This window comes from Bos mutus, chromosome 5 (genome assembly GCF_027580195.1).
Source record: "Bos mutus isolate GX-2022 chromosome 5, NWIPB_WYAK_1.1, whole genome shotgun sequence".
In the NCBI taxonomy this organism is placed as follows: Eukaryota; Metazoa; Chordata; class Mammalia; order Artiodactyla; family Bovidae; genus Bos; species Bos mutus.
In genome coordinates, this window is record NC_091621.1 from 92,611,570 (window position 1) to 92,627,173 (window position 15,604).

At 40.0% G+C, this 15,604-nt stretch overlaps 1 protein-coding gene across 8 annotated transcripts in view; it reads left to right on the forward strand.

The window, feature by feature from the left end:
* Positions 1-15,604, forward strand: part of PPFIBP1 (PPFIA binding protein 1) — a 212,123-nt gene that overhangs the window by 138,403 nt on the left and 58,116 nt on the right. For all 8 annotated transcript variants that reach the window (XM_070371242.1, XM_070371245.1, XM_070371243.1 and 5 more), the window contains exon 4: positions 4,355-4,560. In XM_070371242.1, the coding sequence (XP_070227343.1) occupies positions 4,355-4,560 (206 nt within the window). The remainder of the gene's footprint in view (positions 1-4,354; positions 4,561-15,604) is intronic.

Consider the following 15,604-nt stretch of genomic DNA (forward strand, 5'->3'; position numbering starts at 1 on the left):
TGGCTATTATAAACAGTGCTGCGATGAACATTGGGGTACATGTGTCTGTTTCCCTTCTGGTTTCCTCAGTGTGTATGCCCAGCAGTGGGATTGCTGGATCATAAGGCAGTTCTATTTCCAGTTTTTTAAGGAATCTCCACACTGTTCTCCATAGTGGCTGTACTAGTTTGCATTCCCACCAACAGTGTAAGAGGGTTCCCTTTCCTCCACACCCTCTCCAACATTTATTATTTGTAGACTTTTGGATCGCAGCCATTCTGACTGGTGTGAAATGGTACCTCATAAGCAGTTTAAGTCATTCTAGATACGACCCATATGTTCCTCTACTTAGTCAAATTCTGTCAGCTCTGCCTCCTACCAAATTCTCCCAGTCCCTTTCTTCCTCTCTAAAATCTGTTGTGTCTGTGCTACCGTTGTCCTGCTCTACCTAAATAACCCTCCCACTTGATGTCCTTGGTGCACTTGCTTTCCTGCTCTAGTCCACCCTTTTTTCCAGACCACCAGAATCTTTTTTTCTGAAATGCCAGTCTCGGCAATGGAGACACAGACATAAAGAACGGACTTGTGAACACGAGGAGGGAAGGAGAGGGTGGGATGAACTGAGAGAGTAGCACTGAAACATATACGTTATCATATGTAAAATAGATAGCCATTGGGAATTTGCTGAATGGCTTATTCATTCAATTTGGTATTCAAATCTGGTGAGCTCAAATCTGGTGCTCTGTGACAACCTAGAGGGGTGGGAGGTAGGAAGGAGGTTCAAGAGAGAGAGGACATATGTATACCTATGATTCATGTTGGTGTATGGCAGAAACCAGCACAGTATTGTAAAGTAATTATCCTCCCATAAATTTAAAAATCCCAGTCTGATCATCCTCCTTAAGAATCTTCAGCAATTCTCTGTTACAGAAGCTGAGCAAAAGAAGTAGACTATAATCTCCTTGTTTTCTCATCATGGTGAGGGGACTGGCTAGTAGATGAGCCCCTTCATCCCCTGGCACATCCCTCAGGAGTAGTGCTACTTAAGCTCTTCTGTCTTCCATGGGCTTCCCTAGTAGCCCATTGCTTACAATGCAGGATATCTGGGTTCGATCCCTGGGTTGGGAAGATCCTCTGGAGAAGGAAATGACAACCCACTCCAGTATTCTTGCCTGGAAAATCCCATGGACAGAGGAGCCTGGCAGGCTACAGTCCATGGGGTCGCAAGAGTCAGACACGACTTAGTGACTGAAACCACCAAAACCAAGCCCTTCTGTCACATTTTGTGTCTTGTCTCAAGAGAAGGACTTTCATGTATTTGGGAAGGAACCAGTTACAACGAGGAGGTGTCTGAATGGGTTGGCCTGCATGCACCTGGTGGTCAGGGTCCTGTTACAGTTGGCCTTGACCAGTGACCAGGGTCAGGATATAGTTGTCCGGGCCCTGACGCTACTCGACTTTGGTGGTTTGGAGAAACCAAAGGTGTTTTCCTCTTCAGAAGGTTCTTCTCTTCAAGGAAGTGACCTGCATGGTCTCTTTATTATACTTTTGTGTCTTGGAGACCTTCTTTCAATTTGACCTCCTTTGTAGATTAGACCACATTTTGAATACTGTATTCAGTTCTTAGAATATTGTTTTCACAGTATCGTTGGTAAACTAAAACTTATCTAGAGAAGGCAGGCATAAAGGTGAAGAGTTTAACAGAGTAAGGAACTGGTTATGTTTAATCTAGCAGAGTGTATTCTTGCTTGGGGAATGATACACGCTTTTTTTTTTTCAATTTTATTTTATTTTTAAACTTTACAATATTGTATTGGTTTTGCCAAATATCGAAATGAATCCGCTGCAGGTATACACGTGTTCCCCATCCTGAACCCCCTTCCCTCCTCCCTCCCCAAATTTTCTGTTTTAACTGCCTTTTTGAAAATTGAAATATAGCTGATATACAATGGTATGTTAGTTTCAGGTATACAATGAAGTAATTCAGTTACATGTACATATACTTTGTTTTTCAGATTTGTTTCCATTATAGGTTTTTATAAGATATTGACTATAGTTCCCTGTGCTCTACAGTGGGTCCTTGTTGTGATTGTTTTCTATGGTGTGTGTGTGCTCACTCAGTCCTGTGTGATTCTTTGGGGCACCCGGGACTGTAGCCCACCAGTCTCCTTGTCCATGGAATTTTCCAGGCAAGAGTACTGGAGTGGGTTGCCATTTCCTTCTCCAGGGGATCTTCCCAACCCAGGGATTGATCCCGCATCTCTTGCATCTCCTGCATTGCAGGTGGATTCTTAACCACTGCGCCATCAGGGAAGCCCCATTTTCTATGATATATGCTTTTAAATAGTTTAAGGACTGTTATATGGGAAAGAGAATGGATTTACTCTGTCACAATTTCAGAAAATATAACAACTAGAGCCAACTTTAGGTTCTTCCCAGGGATTATATACAACCTTACCACTCATCAGGGAAGTGATATTTCTGAGGGATTACACGTCACACATTCCACTAGATTGTGTCCTTGATCCCTCAGTCCCAGCAGGGCCTTGGGAGCAATACTAGAGTCATTAAGACAACAAGATCCCCCAGCTCTCACCTCACACTAAGTCAGTCAGAGCTTTGTGGGTAGGATCTGGATTCATATTTTCAAATTACCATCAGTATTTCTCCAACTGAGGTAAGAGGGAGAAGAGAACTGACAACAAACATTGGGAGTTTTTCTGAATACACACCTCTCCCCTCTTCCCACTTTGTTTTGTGTTGAAGACTGAACAGAACAGAGGGTTACCATGGGCTCACATGTTTTTTAAATCATTGCATTGTATGATCCTAACACTTAAAACTGCTGGAATATAGGATGTTATACTGTCTGGGTTTTGCTGCTTTTCTGTTCTTCCCTCCTCCTGACTTGTTCACCTTTTTTTTTCTGAGTTCTCAACTGTGCAGGGTTTCCTGAGGGGGCTGATTTAGATGGTTATGTGGCTCCATTAGCATTCATCACTATACATAGCAGTGGTTACCATTATCACAGTTTGGTAGATGTTTGATCCAGATCTTGTGGTCCACTAGTCAGGGACATCAATGGAATGAAACCGCTGAAAGAGAATTCCTTTCCCCATTGTTAGAACTGATCAAGCCCTGTGGCCAACTGGAGAGAGAACTTACATATTGGCTCACAGGTCTCATCCAGCTGTAGACCTTTGGATTTGTGAGAAATGAAGTGAAAGTCACTCAGTCATGTCCAACTCTTTGTGACCCCATGGACGACACAGTCCATAGAATTCTCCAGGCCAGAATACTGGAGTGGATAGCCTTTCCCTTCTCCAGAAGATCTTCCCAACCAAGGGATCGAACCCAGGTCTCCTGCATTGCAGGCAGATTCTTTACCAGCTGAGCCACAAGGGAAGCCCAGATTTGTGAGGTAATGGCCTAAATATCATAGTTGTTGAAATTTAAAGTGTAAAGTTAATATGTATATTTGATGGTATGTTTGATAGACCAGAAAATAAAAATCAAAGAGATGTAGAAGTGGCTATGGGTGCTTTCAGAATGCACTGTGAGTCAGTGTATGTATTTAAGTAGTAGAGTGTTCCGTAAAAGTAATAGAAAACAAAAATGGCTTTAAAACTATGTTTTGAAGCTAACATTAGCAAGAGCATTTGATGCTAGGCTGCAAACAAAATTGTGGGGGAAAGTGTTTATCCACACATGCTCCCTTGTACGTATACAATATACACGTGTAAGTTACTCAACTTCAGACATTAAATTCTAGGCAGTTAACTGAGAGCTGGCTCTCTTACCTTTGAAATTACGCTATGCAATTTCCACCTCAATATGCAACTTCTTTCTAGGGGGATTTTAAAATAAATAAATTTATATTTAAAAAAGCAAACTTTATGCTTTCTAAAATTTTTATTTTGGGGAATACATGGCTTCACACAAACTGATCTGCTCTCTTCTTAACCTGTGTTTCTTGAGGTCAGCACATCTTATACCAAGACCCATCCTACTCTTACTATGCCACACAGCTGGCCTCCCTGTTAGGTGTTCGACCACTGATATTTAGGAAATGGCAACCCATTCCAGTTTTCTTGGCTGGAAAATCCCTTGACGAGAGGAGCTTGGCGGGCTGCAATGCACAGGGTCGCAAAGAGTTGGACACAATGACTAAACAACAACAATCTCTCATCAGTTATGTTTTTTATTTTTTCACCAAATGACTATCCCTTGGAGAGATTTACGTGATTGAATTCTCTTTTCCCTGCTCCTTGTTTGGTCATTCCTCACTGTGACTAGACTTGCTTGCCACCTTCAGCTTTGGTATATTATCCAGCATAAATCCCATTGCTCTCTCTATGATTTTTCTTAAACCTAGGTTCTAAGGCCCTGGAATATTCCAATGGGATTTTCGATTGCCAGTCCCCCACCTCCCCATTCATGGGAAGCTTGCGAGCCCTGCACCTTGTGGAAGACCTGCGTGGGTTGCTGGAGATGATGGAAGCTGATGAGAAGGAAGGCTTGAGGTGCCAGATCCCGGACTCTACAGCGGAAACGCTCATCGAGTGGCTCCAGAGTCAAATGGTAGATATCTGCCTGTTACCAGCCCCACACTGTGAATCTTCCGTTGCTTAGTCCAAAATTTAGAACATAAAGTAGCTGATTAGAACAGGAAAAAACAGCTACAGGGCGACAGGTTTGCCCCAACTTTATCCATTAAGAGATTCTGATTTCCTTTTGACTCTAAAGATCCTTTTATAAAAAATTGCTGTTAGTATACATTTCCTGTGTGCCAGCTGGTCACCTGATTTTGCCCATAAAGGTGGACTAGCATTTGAACTGTGCTTGAGTGACCTGCTGTGGCTCAAAACGAATAGTCCTGTGAGGGAAAGAGTTTTGCACTTAATAATGCTTTACTGGTAATACTGGGAAGTCTATTTGAAAAGGGCCAATAGCGATTCAAAATAGGGAGTACAGTGAATGTTGCTGTTCAGTTGCTCAGTCGTGTCCGACTCTGCAACCCCATGGACTGCGGCAGGAGCAGTTCTAATAGCAAGGGACGTTGGAAGCAGTATGTGGGGTCAAGTGCCATCTAGTGGTTGTGACAGTCATTTCGATTCCAGTGCATGAGTTAATCTGTGGATTGGGCTCTGAATGGTGTTCTTAGTCACTGAACAATGAGCCTCTTTCTAGGCATCCTTCTCGAAAACTGATGGCATGGCAGATCTGCCCTTTCCCTGAAAACAATGGTAAATGCTATGTTTTAGTATGTGTTAAACACAGAAAATCCACAGAATGTCACAAAAATATGCAAAAGAAAAGCTAGAAAAAGTGTTTATTTTTTAAGTATTTAATGGATAGTCAGTTTTTCAGGAAAATGCATGAATAAGCTTCTAAGTTAATTGTTTTGATGTAAAAGTTAATGAAAATCGTCTGAAAGAATGACAATCTATTTTTGGTCTGTGGTGCCAATGTGAGCTGTTTGCGTTGGGAACCTTAATGGTATCAGTACATCCTGCACATGAAGCATTTTCCTGTGATGTGTCACAAACCCAACGCTCCCACCCTGTTCCAGCCAGTGTACCTCCCCATTTCCAGTGCAAGTGCTACGGTTCATCTTTAGCACATCTCTGCCACCTTGAGTAGGGCAAAATGCACATAAATATTTTACTTTGTATATCTTACTTTGAGCTAGTTTACTTTGTATAATAGTATTTTAGATATTTTACTTTGTATAATAGATATATTACTTTCCATACCTAGTTATTGCACCTTTAGTTTTTCTGCAAGTTTCTCCTCTAGAGATTTAAGTATCCAGGTCTGCTGATTTCTTTGCAGAATTGCTTCATGCTCTGAAACCAGAGATTTCCTGGCATATTTCTCAGGCTGTTTCTACCTCCTCCCTTGCCCCTTCTTTACTGCTTGTTTTCGGCACGCTTTGGGAAGGGAACTTAGAGGAACCCATTCCCAACCTGCATGTAGAGGCAGCCAGTGCAGCCATAACATGAGGGCACTGTGGTTAAGCATTTCACTTGTGTCCAAAATATCTCCATCAATAGGTGCTCAGTCTGTTAAAGTGTTTCTGGGAAAGACTGAAAGTGATGTGATGGTTCCTGAAACATAAATCGTGTCATCCATGCCTTTTTGAGAAACCTACAGTGGTAGTCACGTGTGACTTAGAGATTGGAACCACAGTGCTTGCTGGACTGCAAGGCCTTTAGTTTCATACTTGCTCCTTGTTGACTTCTGACCTCAGGTCTCATTGCTCTTTTGCTCCGCTTCAGGCACGTGGGATTCCTCACTGATTCTCAAACATGTTGGTGAAACTGGACCTCAGGGCCTTTGCCCTGGCTGTTTACTCTGCCTAGAAAGTTCTTTTCTCAGATTATCTGGATGACTAGCTTCATCGCATTTACTTAAAAGTTGTGCTCTCCATGAGGCCTTTCCTGCCCACCTGATCTAAAATTTCACATAGTTATTCTCCATAGTACATATCCCTACTTTTATTTTTTTACTAAGAATGCACCACTTTCTTATGTACTCTGTATTTGCCATATTTATGTGTATTTTTTTCTCTCTCCAACTGGAATGGAAGTATCATTGAGACTTTTAACTATATTTAAAACAAATCAAAATAAAACCACTGTATCGATGGTCCCTAGAACAATGCTTGGCATGCAGTAGGTGGTCAGTAGTTATATTTGTGATGAATGTTGCTCCACGAATGATAAAATGGTATATACATTTGAATGAACTGGATTTAACATTTATTAAAATAGCATTTATTTATTGTGTTAAATTTATTCATTTGATGGATAATGGCTTGTTAATTTGTGGTTTTGGTTGCTCTTTGTGTTAATATCTAACATTTTAAAGTTAAGTATCCACAAAATGGACAAATACTTTACACACCTTACAAAGATTCAGGTTTTATCCAAAAAAATGACACTTAAAAAACTAACAAAATGTTAACTCCAGAGAGGTAAGTTTTCTTGTGTTAAACTTATTTATATCTGTATAACCTGATTTATATCTGTCCCCTCATGTGGAATCTAGTCCTTCCAAATTACATGTATTTTTGCAAGCACGTAGATAATGAAATAAAAAAAAAAGATTGATGACAAAGGGCAAAGCCCAAAGCAAGAAGGGGAGAGTGGGAGTGAGTGTTTGGAATAATGAAGGTGTAGGTGTGCGATCTTGTTTATCCTTCTGTATATACCAGTTTACATCTGCTAATCCCAACAACAGTCCCAGCTACCATAAACACAGGGAACTATATTCAGTATCCTGTGATTATCAATAATGGAAAAGAATATAAAAAAGAATTTGTGTGTATATGTGTGTATAACTGAGTCACCTTGCTATACTGTAGCAATTAACACTGCATTGTAATTCAACTATGCTTCAATAAAAAATAAACTAAACAAAAAGGCATATGTATGACATGAATAGTCAGCTTAGCCTATCATAGACTTTAATTTTAGAACCAAAAGTAATTCAGACAATATTAAGAATCCAACAGGTAAAAGGTATTATGCTTGCAATTTAATGATTTGCTGATAGTATAGCCTTTTCCCATTTGGTATCTCAGAAGCTGTGATGTGTTTTATGATCTTAAAAGTGGTATCTGTACATGTTTTGGGCTTCCCCTGGTGGCTCAGAAGGTAAATAACCTGCCTTCGGTGCAGGATACTTGAGTTTGGTCCCTGGGTTAGGAAGATCCCCTGGAGAAGGGAATGGCAACAAACTCCTGTATTCTTCCCTGGGAAATCCCATGTCAAAGAGGTTCCTGGCAGGCTGTAGTCCATAGGGGTCACAAAGAGTCAGACGTGACTGAGCATGCATGCAGATACCTAGAGTAGTCAAATAAATTCATAGAGGGAGAAAATAGAATAGTGGTTGCCATTGGCAGGGGAAAGGGTGGGATGTGGAGTTAATATTTAATAGATACAGAGCTTGAGTTTTACAATATGAAAAGAGTTCTGTAGATGGATGATGGTAATGATTCCACAGACCTGTGAATGTACTTATTGCCACTGAACTGTACATATAAAAATGGTAAGTTTTTATGTGTATTTTACCCTAATAAACATTTTTAAATTAGTAATTTGATAAAATTTGGTGGCATCTTAGAATTGAAGGAACACAGAATTCTCCCAAGTGTCTTAAGCTGTCTCAGTTTCCTCATCTGTAAAATGGGAGTGGTGGTTTCTGCCATACAGGATTGTGAAGATCCTATTAGCTAATGTATGTTGAGTGCTTGTCAGTGAGCCTGGCAGAGGATTAGTCAAAAAGGTCATAGTGAAGAGTGGATTGTAGAGAGTAGAGGGAAACATTTAGGAGGACCTTCTGCAATGAAGAAAAGAAAGGGTTGAGACTGGTTATGGGGCAGGGTGATGGTTACCAATTATTTATACAGTTTACTTCTTTGACAGAAGAGTGCAGACATTTCTCTGACTATGGGGAAGCTTCCACAATGTTTTAGAAAAACTTATTAATGATACAAATTACATAATTAATATTTCATTCATGCTTAATGATGGCCAACCTGAAAGTCCATTTACTTAAGACTGACTGATGCTAAGCTTCTCTTTAGTGCAACTGGGCCTTTGCATTTCTAATTATTATTTTACCCAGGCCAGGAAGATGCCCTGGTTTCCTGTAGGGTGCAGGTTATTCCTTTGCTACTAATTTCTGCTGCCCTCTTAATTGTTTTAGATTATCAGAAGCTGGATAAGAAAATGGAAAATAGTAAGACTGTTACAGTGAAGTGAAGTTAAATCTACAAAAATGAATTTGTTTTAATTGGGTAGCTAAACATGTAGCCTTCTGGGAATGAGTAAGTTTCTTTTAAGACTTGAAAGTTTGTCTCCTGTGGTAAAACAACAGCAGCAACAAATCAATTGAATATGACATATTTGTTCAACTACTGAGGTATAATTCTCTATTTTAATTGTGAAATGTATGTTAACACAAATATTAATAACAGAATTATGTACTTTATCAAGCTCAAAGTTTAAGAGGGCAAATAGAAAAAAGTCTTAATTTTTTGAGACTAGCAAGTAGTTTTTGTTTACTTTAGATCTAACTTGATGCACTGCCCTAGAACATTCTTACAATGCGTTCTTCAGTAGATGGAGGCAAGGTTCATGACCTTGACTGGATCCTGAAATCCCAAAGCGTCTGGTTGTTTGGCAGCTTTAATTATGACACAATCTCAAAGTCAGCAGAAATTACAGAAAAAGACAGTCTGGGGGACTTGCCTGGCAGTCCAGTGGTTAATAATCCACCTTGCAGTTCAGGGGACGCAGGTTCAATCCCTGGTCGGGGAACTGAGATCCCACGTGCTGTGGAGCCACTAAACCCATGTGCTACAGCTAGAGAATCCGTGCACACAGCACAAGATCCTGCATGTTGCAACTAAGACCCGACACAGTCAAATACATTAATTTTAAAAAGAAAACAAAGTGAATGAAAATACTCATGGTAAAAACTGCAAATCAGGCATGATAACCCAGTAGTCTATCAGTGGGGGAAATGAAGTGCTCTTGACTGACTTCTGATCTGTTAAATCATGATAATGCATTTCTATCTTTTCTCTATGTTGAAAAAGATAATATTAATTCTAAGTGTCCCTTGGGTTAAATGTTTCCTAAAAATAACAATACTCATAATTTATTTAAAGAGTTCAGACACGGGGCGTGTTTTCTCCAGGGCTTCTAGCTGTTCTCCCCGAGTCCTTGACCCCCAGCAGCACACGCCATCCCCACCCCGCCACCCTTTGATCCCCGCTGGTCTCTGGCCAGCTTCTTTCTCTTTTCCTGTGTGCCTCCAGGGAATGTTTTTCCAAGCCTTGGCAAACAAGATACATCTTAAGGTTGTATCCCGTATGTGATCACAATTATACGAGCTGTGCCTCATCTCTCACTGAGACATCCTAGCTGAAGTTAAACCTGTTTTTCCCTTATGCTTCTGGAAAACTCCCAGGAAAGCACGTGGACCAAGTCAGCAGAGTTCTCCATCAAAAGATGCCAGTGTGTGAACAGTGAGAGAGGTGCTTTCAGTGAAATCCCAGGCTGCCAGTAGTTGTTGGGGTTGAATAGAAAGATTCCTCTAGGGGTTCCATACTGAAGATGGCGGAGGAGTAGGACAGGGAGAACACTTTCTCCCCCACAAATTCATCAAAAGAGCATTTAAACGTCGAGTAAATTCCACAAAACAACTTCTGAATGCCGGCAGAGGACATCAGGCACCCAGAAAAGCAATCCAACTCTTCGAAAGGAGGTAGGAAAAAATATAAAAGACAAAAAAGAGACCAAAAGAGGGAGGGACGGAGCTCCGTCCCGGGAAGGGAGTCTTAAAAGAGAGAAGTTTCCAAACACCAGGAAACCTTCTCACTGCGAATCTGTGCCGAGCTTTGGAAGCACAGAGGGCAACATAACAGGAAGAAAAAATAAATAAACAATTAAAACTCAAGATTATGAGTCCTACGGTAACTCCCCAGTGGAGAAGCAGCGCAGAGACGCCTGCACGTGCCATTAACAAGCGGGGCTGGGCAGGGAGGAGCAGCGCGGGCTGCATCGCTTAGAGTAAGAATCTGGCCTGAATACCTGAGCACTATCTGAGCGAAATAATTTGGGCTAACAAACCAGACTGTGGGATATCTACTACGCCGAAAAGCCAGCCCCAACCTAAGACCGCCAGGCCAGCGACGGAACAAAGAATTGAACAGAGATAGCCGGCTGCAGACCTTCCCCCTCCGGTGATAGGCAGCCAGAGCCAGAAGGGGGCAATCGCAGCCCCAGAGAGACATTATCTATAAAACTGTAAGCAGGCTCCTTTGCTAACTAAAACTTCTTGGGGGTCTGGACGGTTAACATCTGCCTAAGAAGGTGCGCCGGTTTTGCGCCCAGATAACCGAGTGGCGGGGAGGCGATAAGTCGCAGCATTGGCGCTCGCCAAACACCTCATCACTTGAGCTGCTCGGACCTGGGAAGAGCACAATACTCAGGCCCAACTGAGTCTGCGCCTCTGAGGACTATCCGAGTGCCTGAACCTGAGCGGCTTGGACCTGGGAGGTACATGCAACCCGGGGCCAGCCTCGGATTGTTCCCGGCGGAACAACCTAGAGCCCGAGCAGTGTGGGCAGGAGGCTACACGACAGTGAGCGGGGCAGACCCAGTGTGGCTGAGGCACTGCGAGCAAGACGCCAGTGTTATTTGCTTGCAGCATCCCTCCCTCCCTCCCCACAGCGACTGAACAAAGAGAAGAAATACAGTTCCACCCATCAGAACACTGACACAAGCTTCCCTAACCAGGAAACCTTGACAAGCCACCTGTACAAACCCACACACAGTGAGGAATAGCCACAATAAAGAGAACTCCACAAACTGCCAGAATACAGAAAGGACACCCCAAACTCAGCAATTTAAACAAGATGAAGAGACAGAGGAATAGCCAGCAGATAAAGGAACAGGATAAATGCCCACCAAACCAAACAAAAGAGGAAGAGATAGGAATCTACCTGATAAAGAATTCGAATAATGATAGTGAAATTGATCCAAAATCTTGAAATTAAAATGGAATCACAGATAAATAGCTTGGAGACAAGGATTGAGAAGATGCAAGAAAGGTTTAACAAGGACCTAGAAGAAATAAAAAGAGTCAATATACAATGAATAATGCAATAAATGAAATTAAAAACACTCTGGAGGCAACAAATAGTAGAATAACAGAGGCAGAAGATAGGATTAGTGAATTAGAAGATAGAATGGTAGAAATAAATGAATCAGAGAGAATAAAAGAAAAACGAATTAAAAGAAATGAGGACAATCTCAGAGACCTCCAGGACAATATTAAACGCTACAACATTCGAATCATAGGGGTTCCAGAAGAAGACAAAAAGAAAGACCATGAGAAAATACTTGAGGAGATAATAGTTGAAAACTTCCCTAAACTGGGGAAGGAAATAATCACCCAAGTCCAAGAAACCCAGAGAATCCCAAACAGGATAAACCCAAGGCTAAACACCCCAAGACACATATTACTCAAATTAACAAAGATCAAACACAAAGAACAAATATTAAAAGCAGCAAGGGAAAAACAACAAATAACACACAAGGGAATTCCCATAAGGATAACAGCTGATCTTTCAATAGAAACTCTTCAAGCCAGGAGGGAATGGCAAGACATACTTAAAATGATGAAAGAAAATAACCTACAGCCCAGATTATTGTACCCAGCAAGGATTTCATTCAAGTATGAAGGAGAAATCAAAAGCTTCTCAGACAAGCAAAAGCTGAGAGAATTCTGCACCACCAAACCAGCTCTACAACAAATACTAAAGGATATTCTCTAGACAGGAAACACAAAAATGGTGTATAAATTGAACCCCAAACAATAAAGTAAATGGCAACGGATCATACTTATCAGTAATTACCTTAAATGTAAATGGGTTGAATGCCCCAAACAAAAAGACAAAGACTGGCTGAATGGATACAAAAACAAGACCCTACATATGTTGTCTACAGGAGACCCACCTCAAAACAGGGGACACATACAGACTGAAAGTGAAGGGCTGGAAAAAGATTTTCCATGCAAATAGGGACCAAAAGAAAGCAGGAGTAGCAATACTCATATCAGATAAAATAGACTTTAAAACAAAGGCTGTGAAAAGAGACAAAGAAGGTCACTACATAATGATCAAAGGATCAATCCAAGAAGAAGATATAACAATTATAAATATATATGCACCCAACACGGAGCACCGCAGTATGTAAGACAAATGCTAACAAGTATGAAAGGAGAAATTAACAATAACACAATAATAGTGGGAGACTTTAATACCCCACTCACACCTATGGATAGATCAACTAAACAGAAAATTAACAAGGAAACACAAACTTTAAACGATACAATAGACCAGTTAGACCTAATTGATATCTATAGGACATTTCATCCCAAAACAATGAATTTCACCTTTTTCTCAAGCGCACATGGAACCTTCTCCAGGATAGATCACATCCTGGGCCATAAAGCTAGCCTTGGTAAATTCAAAAAAATAGAAATCATTCCAAGCATCTTTTCTGACCACAATGCAGTAAGATTAGATCTCAATTACAGGAGAAAAACTATTAAAAATTCCAACATATGGAGGCTGAGCAACACGCTGCTGAATAACCAACAAATCACAGAAGAAATCAAAAAAGAAATCAAAATTTGCATAGAAACGAATGAAAATGAAAACACAACAACCCAAAACCTGTGGGACACAGTAAAAGCAGTCCTAAGGAGAAAGTTCATAGCAATACAGGCACACCTCAAGAAACAAGAAAAAAGTCAAATAAATAACCTAACTCTACACCTAAAACAACTAGAAAAGGAAGAAATGAAGAACCCCAGGGTTAGCAGAAGGAAAGAAATCTTAAAAATTAGAGCAGAAATAAATGCAAAAGAAACAAAAGAGACCATAGCAAAAATCAACAAAGCCAAAAGCTGGTTCTTTGAAAGGATAAATAAAATTGACAAACCATTAGCCAGACTCATCAAGAAACAAAGGGGGAAAAATCAAATCAATAAAATTAGAAATGACAGTGGAGAGATCACAACAGACAACATAGAAATACAAAGGATCATAAGAGACTATTATCAACAATTATATGCCAATAAAATGGACAACGAGGAAGAAATGGACAAATTCTTAGAAAAGTACAACTTTCCAAAACTCGACCAGGAAGAAATAGAAAACCTTAACAGACCCATCACAAGCATGGAAATTGAAACTGTAATCAAAAATCTTCCAGCAAACAAAAGCCCAGGTCCAGACGGCTTCACAGCTGAATTCTACCAAAAATTTAGAGAAGAGCTAACACCTATCCTGCTCAAACTCTTCCAGAAAATTGCAGAGGAAGGTAAACTTCCAAACTCATTCTATGAGGCCACCATCACCCTAATACCAAAACCTGACAAAGATGCCACAAAAAAAGAAAACTATAGGCCAATATCACTGATGAACATAGATGCAAAAATCCTAAACAAAATTCTAGCAATCAGAATCCAACAACACATTAAAAGATCATACACCATGACCAAGTGGGCTTTATCCCAGGGATGCAAGGATTCTTCAATATCCATAAATCAATCAATGTAATACACCACATTAACAAATTGAAAACAAAACCATATGATTATCTCAATAGATGCAGAGAAAGCCTTTGACAAAATTCAACACCCATTTATGATAAAAACTCTCCAGAAAGCAGGAATAGAAGGAACATACCTCAACATAATAAAAGCTATATATGACAAACCCACAGCAAACATTATCCTCAATGGTGAAAAATTGAAAGCATTTCCTCTAAAGTCAGGAACAAAACAAGGGTGCCCACTTTCACCATTACTATTCAACATAGTTTTGGAAGTTTTGGCTACAGCAATCAGAGCAGAAAAAGAAATAAAAGGAATCCAAATTGGAAAAGAAGAAGTAAAACTCTCACTATTTGCAGATGACATGATCCTCTACATAGAAAACCCTAAAGACTCCACCAGAAAATTACTAGAACTAATCAATGATTATAGTAAAGTTGCAGGATATAAAATCAACACACAGAAATCCCTTGCATTCCTATACACTAATAATGAGAAAACAGAAAGAGAAATTAAGGAAACAATTCCATTCACCATTGCAACGAAGAGAATAAAATACTTAGGAATATATCTACCTAAAGAAACTAAAGACCTATATATAGAAAACTATAAAACACTGGTGAAAGAAATCAAAGAGGACACTAATAGATGGAGAAATATACCATGTTCATGGATTGGAAGAATCAATATAGTGAAAATGAGTATACTACCCAAAGCAATTTATAGATTCAATGCAATCCCTATCAAGCTACCAACAGTATTCTTCACAGAGCTAGAACAAATAATTTCACAATTTGTATGGAAATACAAAAAACCTTGAATAGCCAAAGCGATCTTGAGAAAGAAAAATGGAACTGGAGGAATCAACCTACCTGACTTCAGGCTCTACTACAAAGCCACAGTTATCAAGACAGTATGGTACTGGCACAAAGACAGAAATATAGATCAATGGAACAAAATAGAAAGCCCAGAGATAAATCCACGCACATATGGACACCTTATCTTTGACAAAGGAGGCAAGAATATACAGTGGATTAAAGATAATCTCTTTAACAAGTGGTGCTGGGAAATCTGGTCAACCACTTGTAAAAAGAATGAAACTAGAACACTTTCTAACACCATATACAAAAATAAACTCAAAATGGATTAAAGATCTCAACATAAGACCAGAAACTATAAAACTCCTAGAGGAGAACATAGGCAAAACACTCTCTGACATACATCACAGCAGGATCCTCTATGACCCACCTCCCAGAATATTGGAAATAAAAGCAAAAATAAACAAATGGGACCTAATTAAACTTAAAAGCTTCTGCACATCAAAGGAAACTATTAGCAAGGTGAAAAGACAGCCTTCAGAATGGGAGAAAATAATAGCAAATGAAGCAACTGACAAACAACTAATCTCAAAAATATACAAGCAACTCCTCCAGCTCAACTCCAGAAAAATAAATGACCCAATCAAAAAATGGGCCCAAGATCT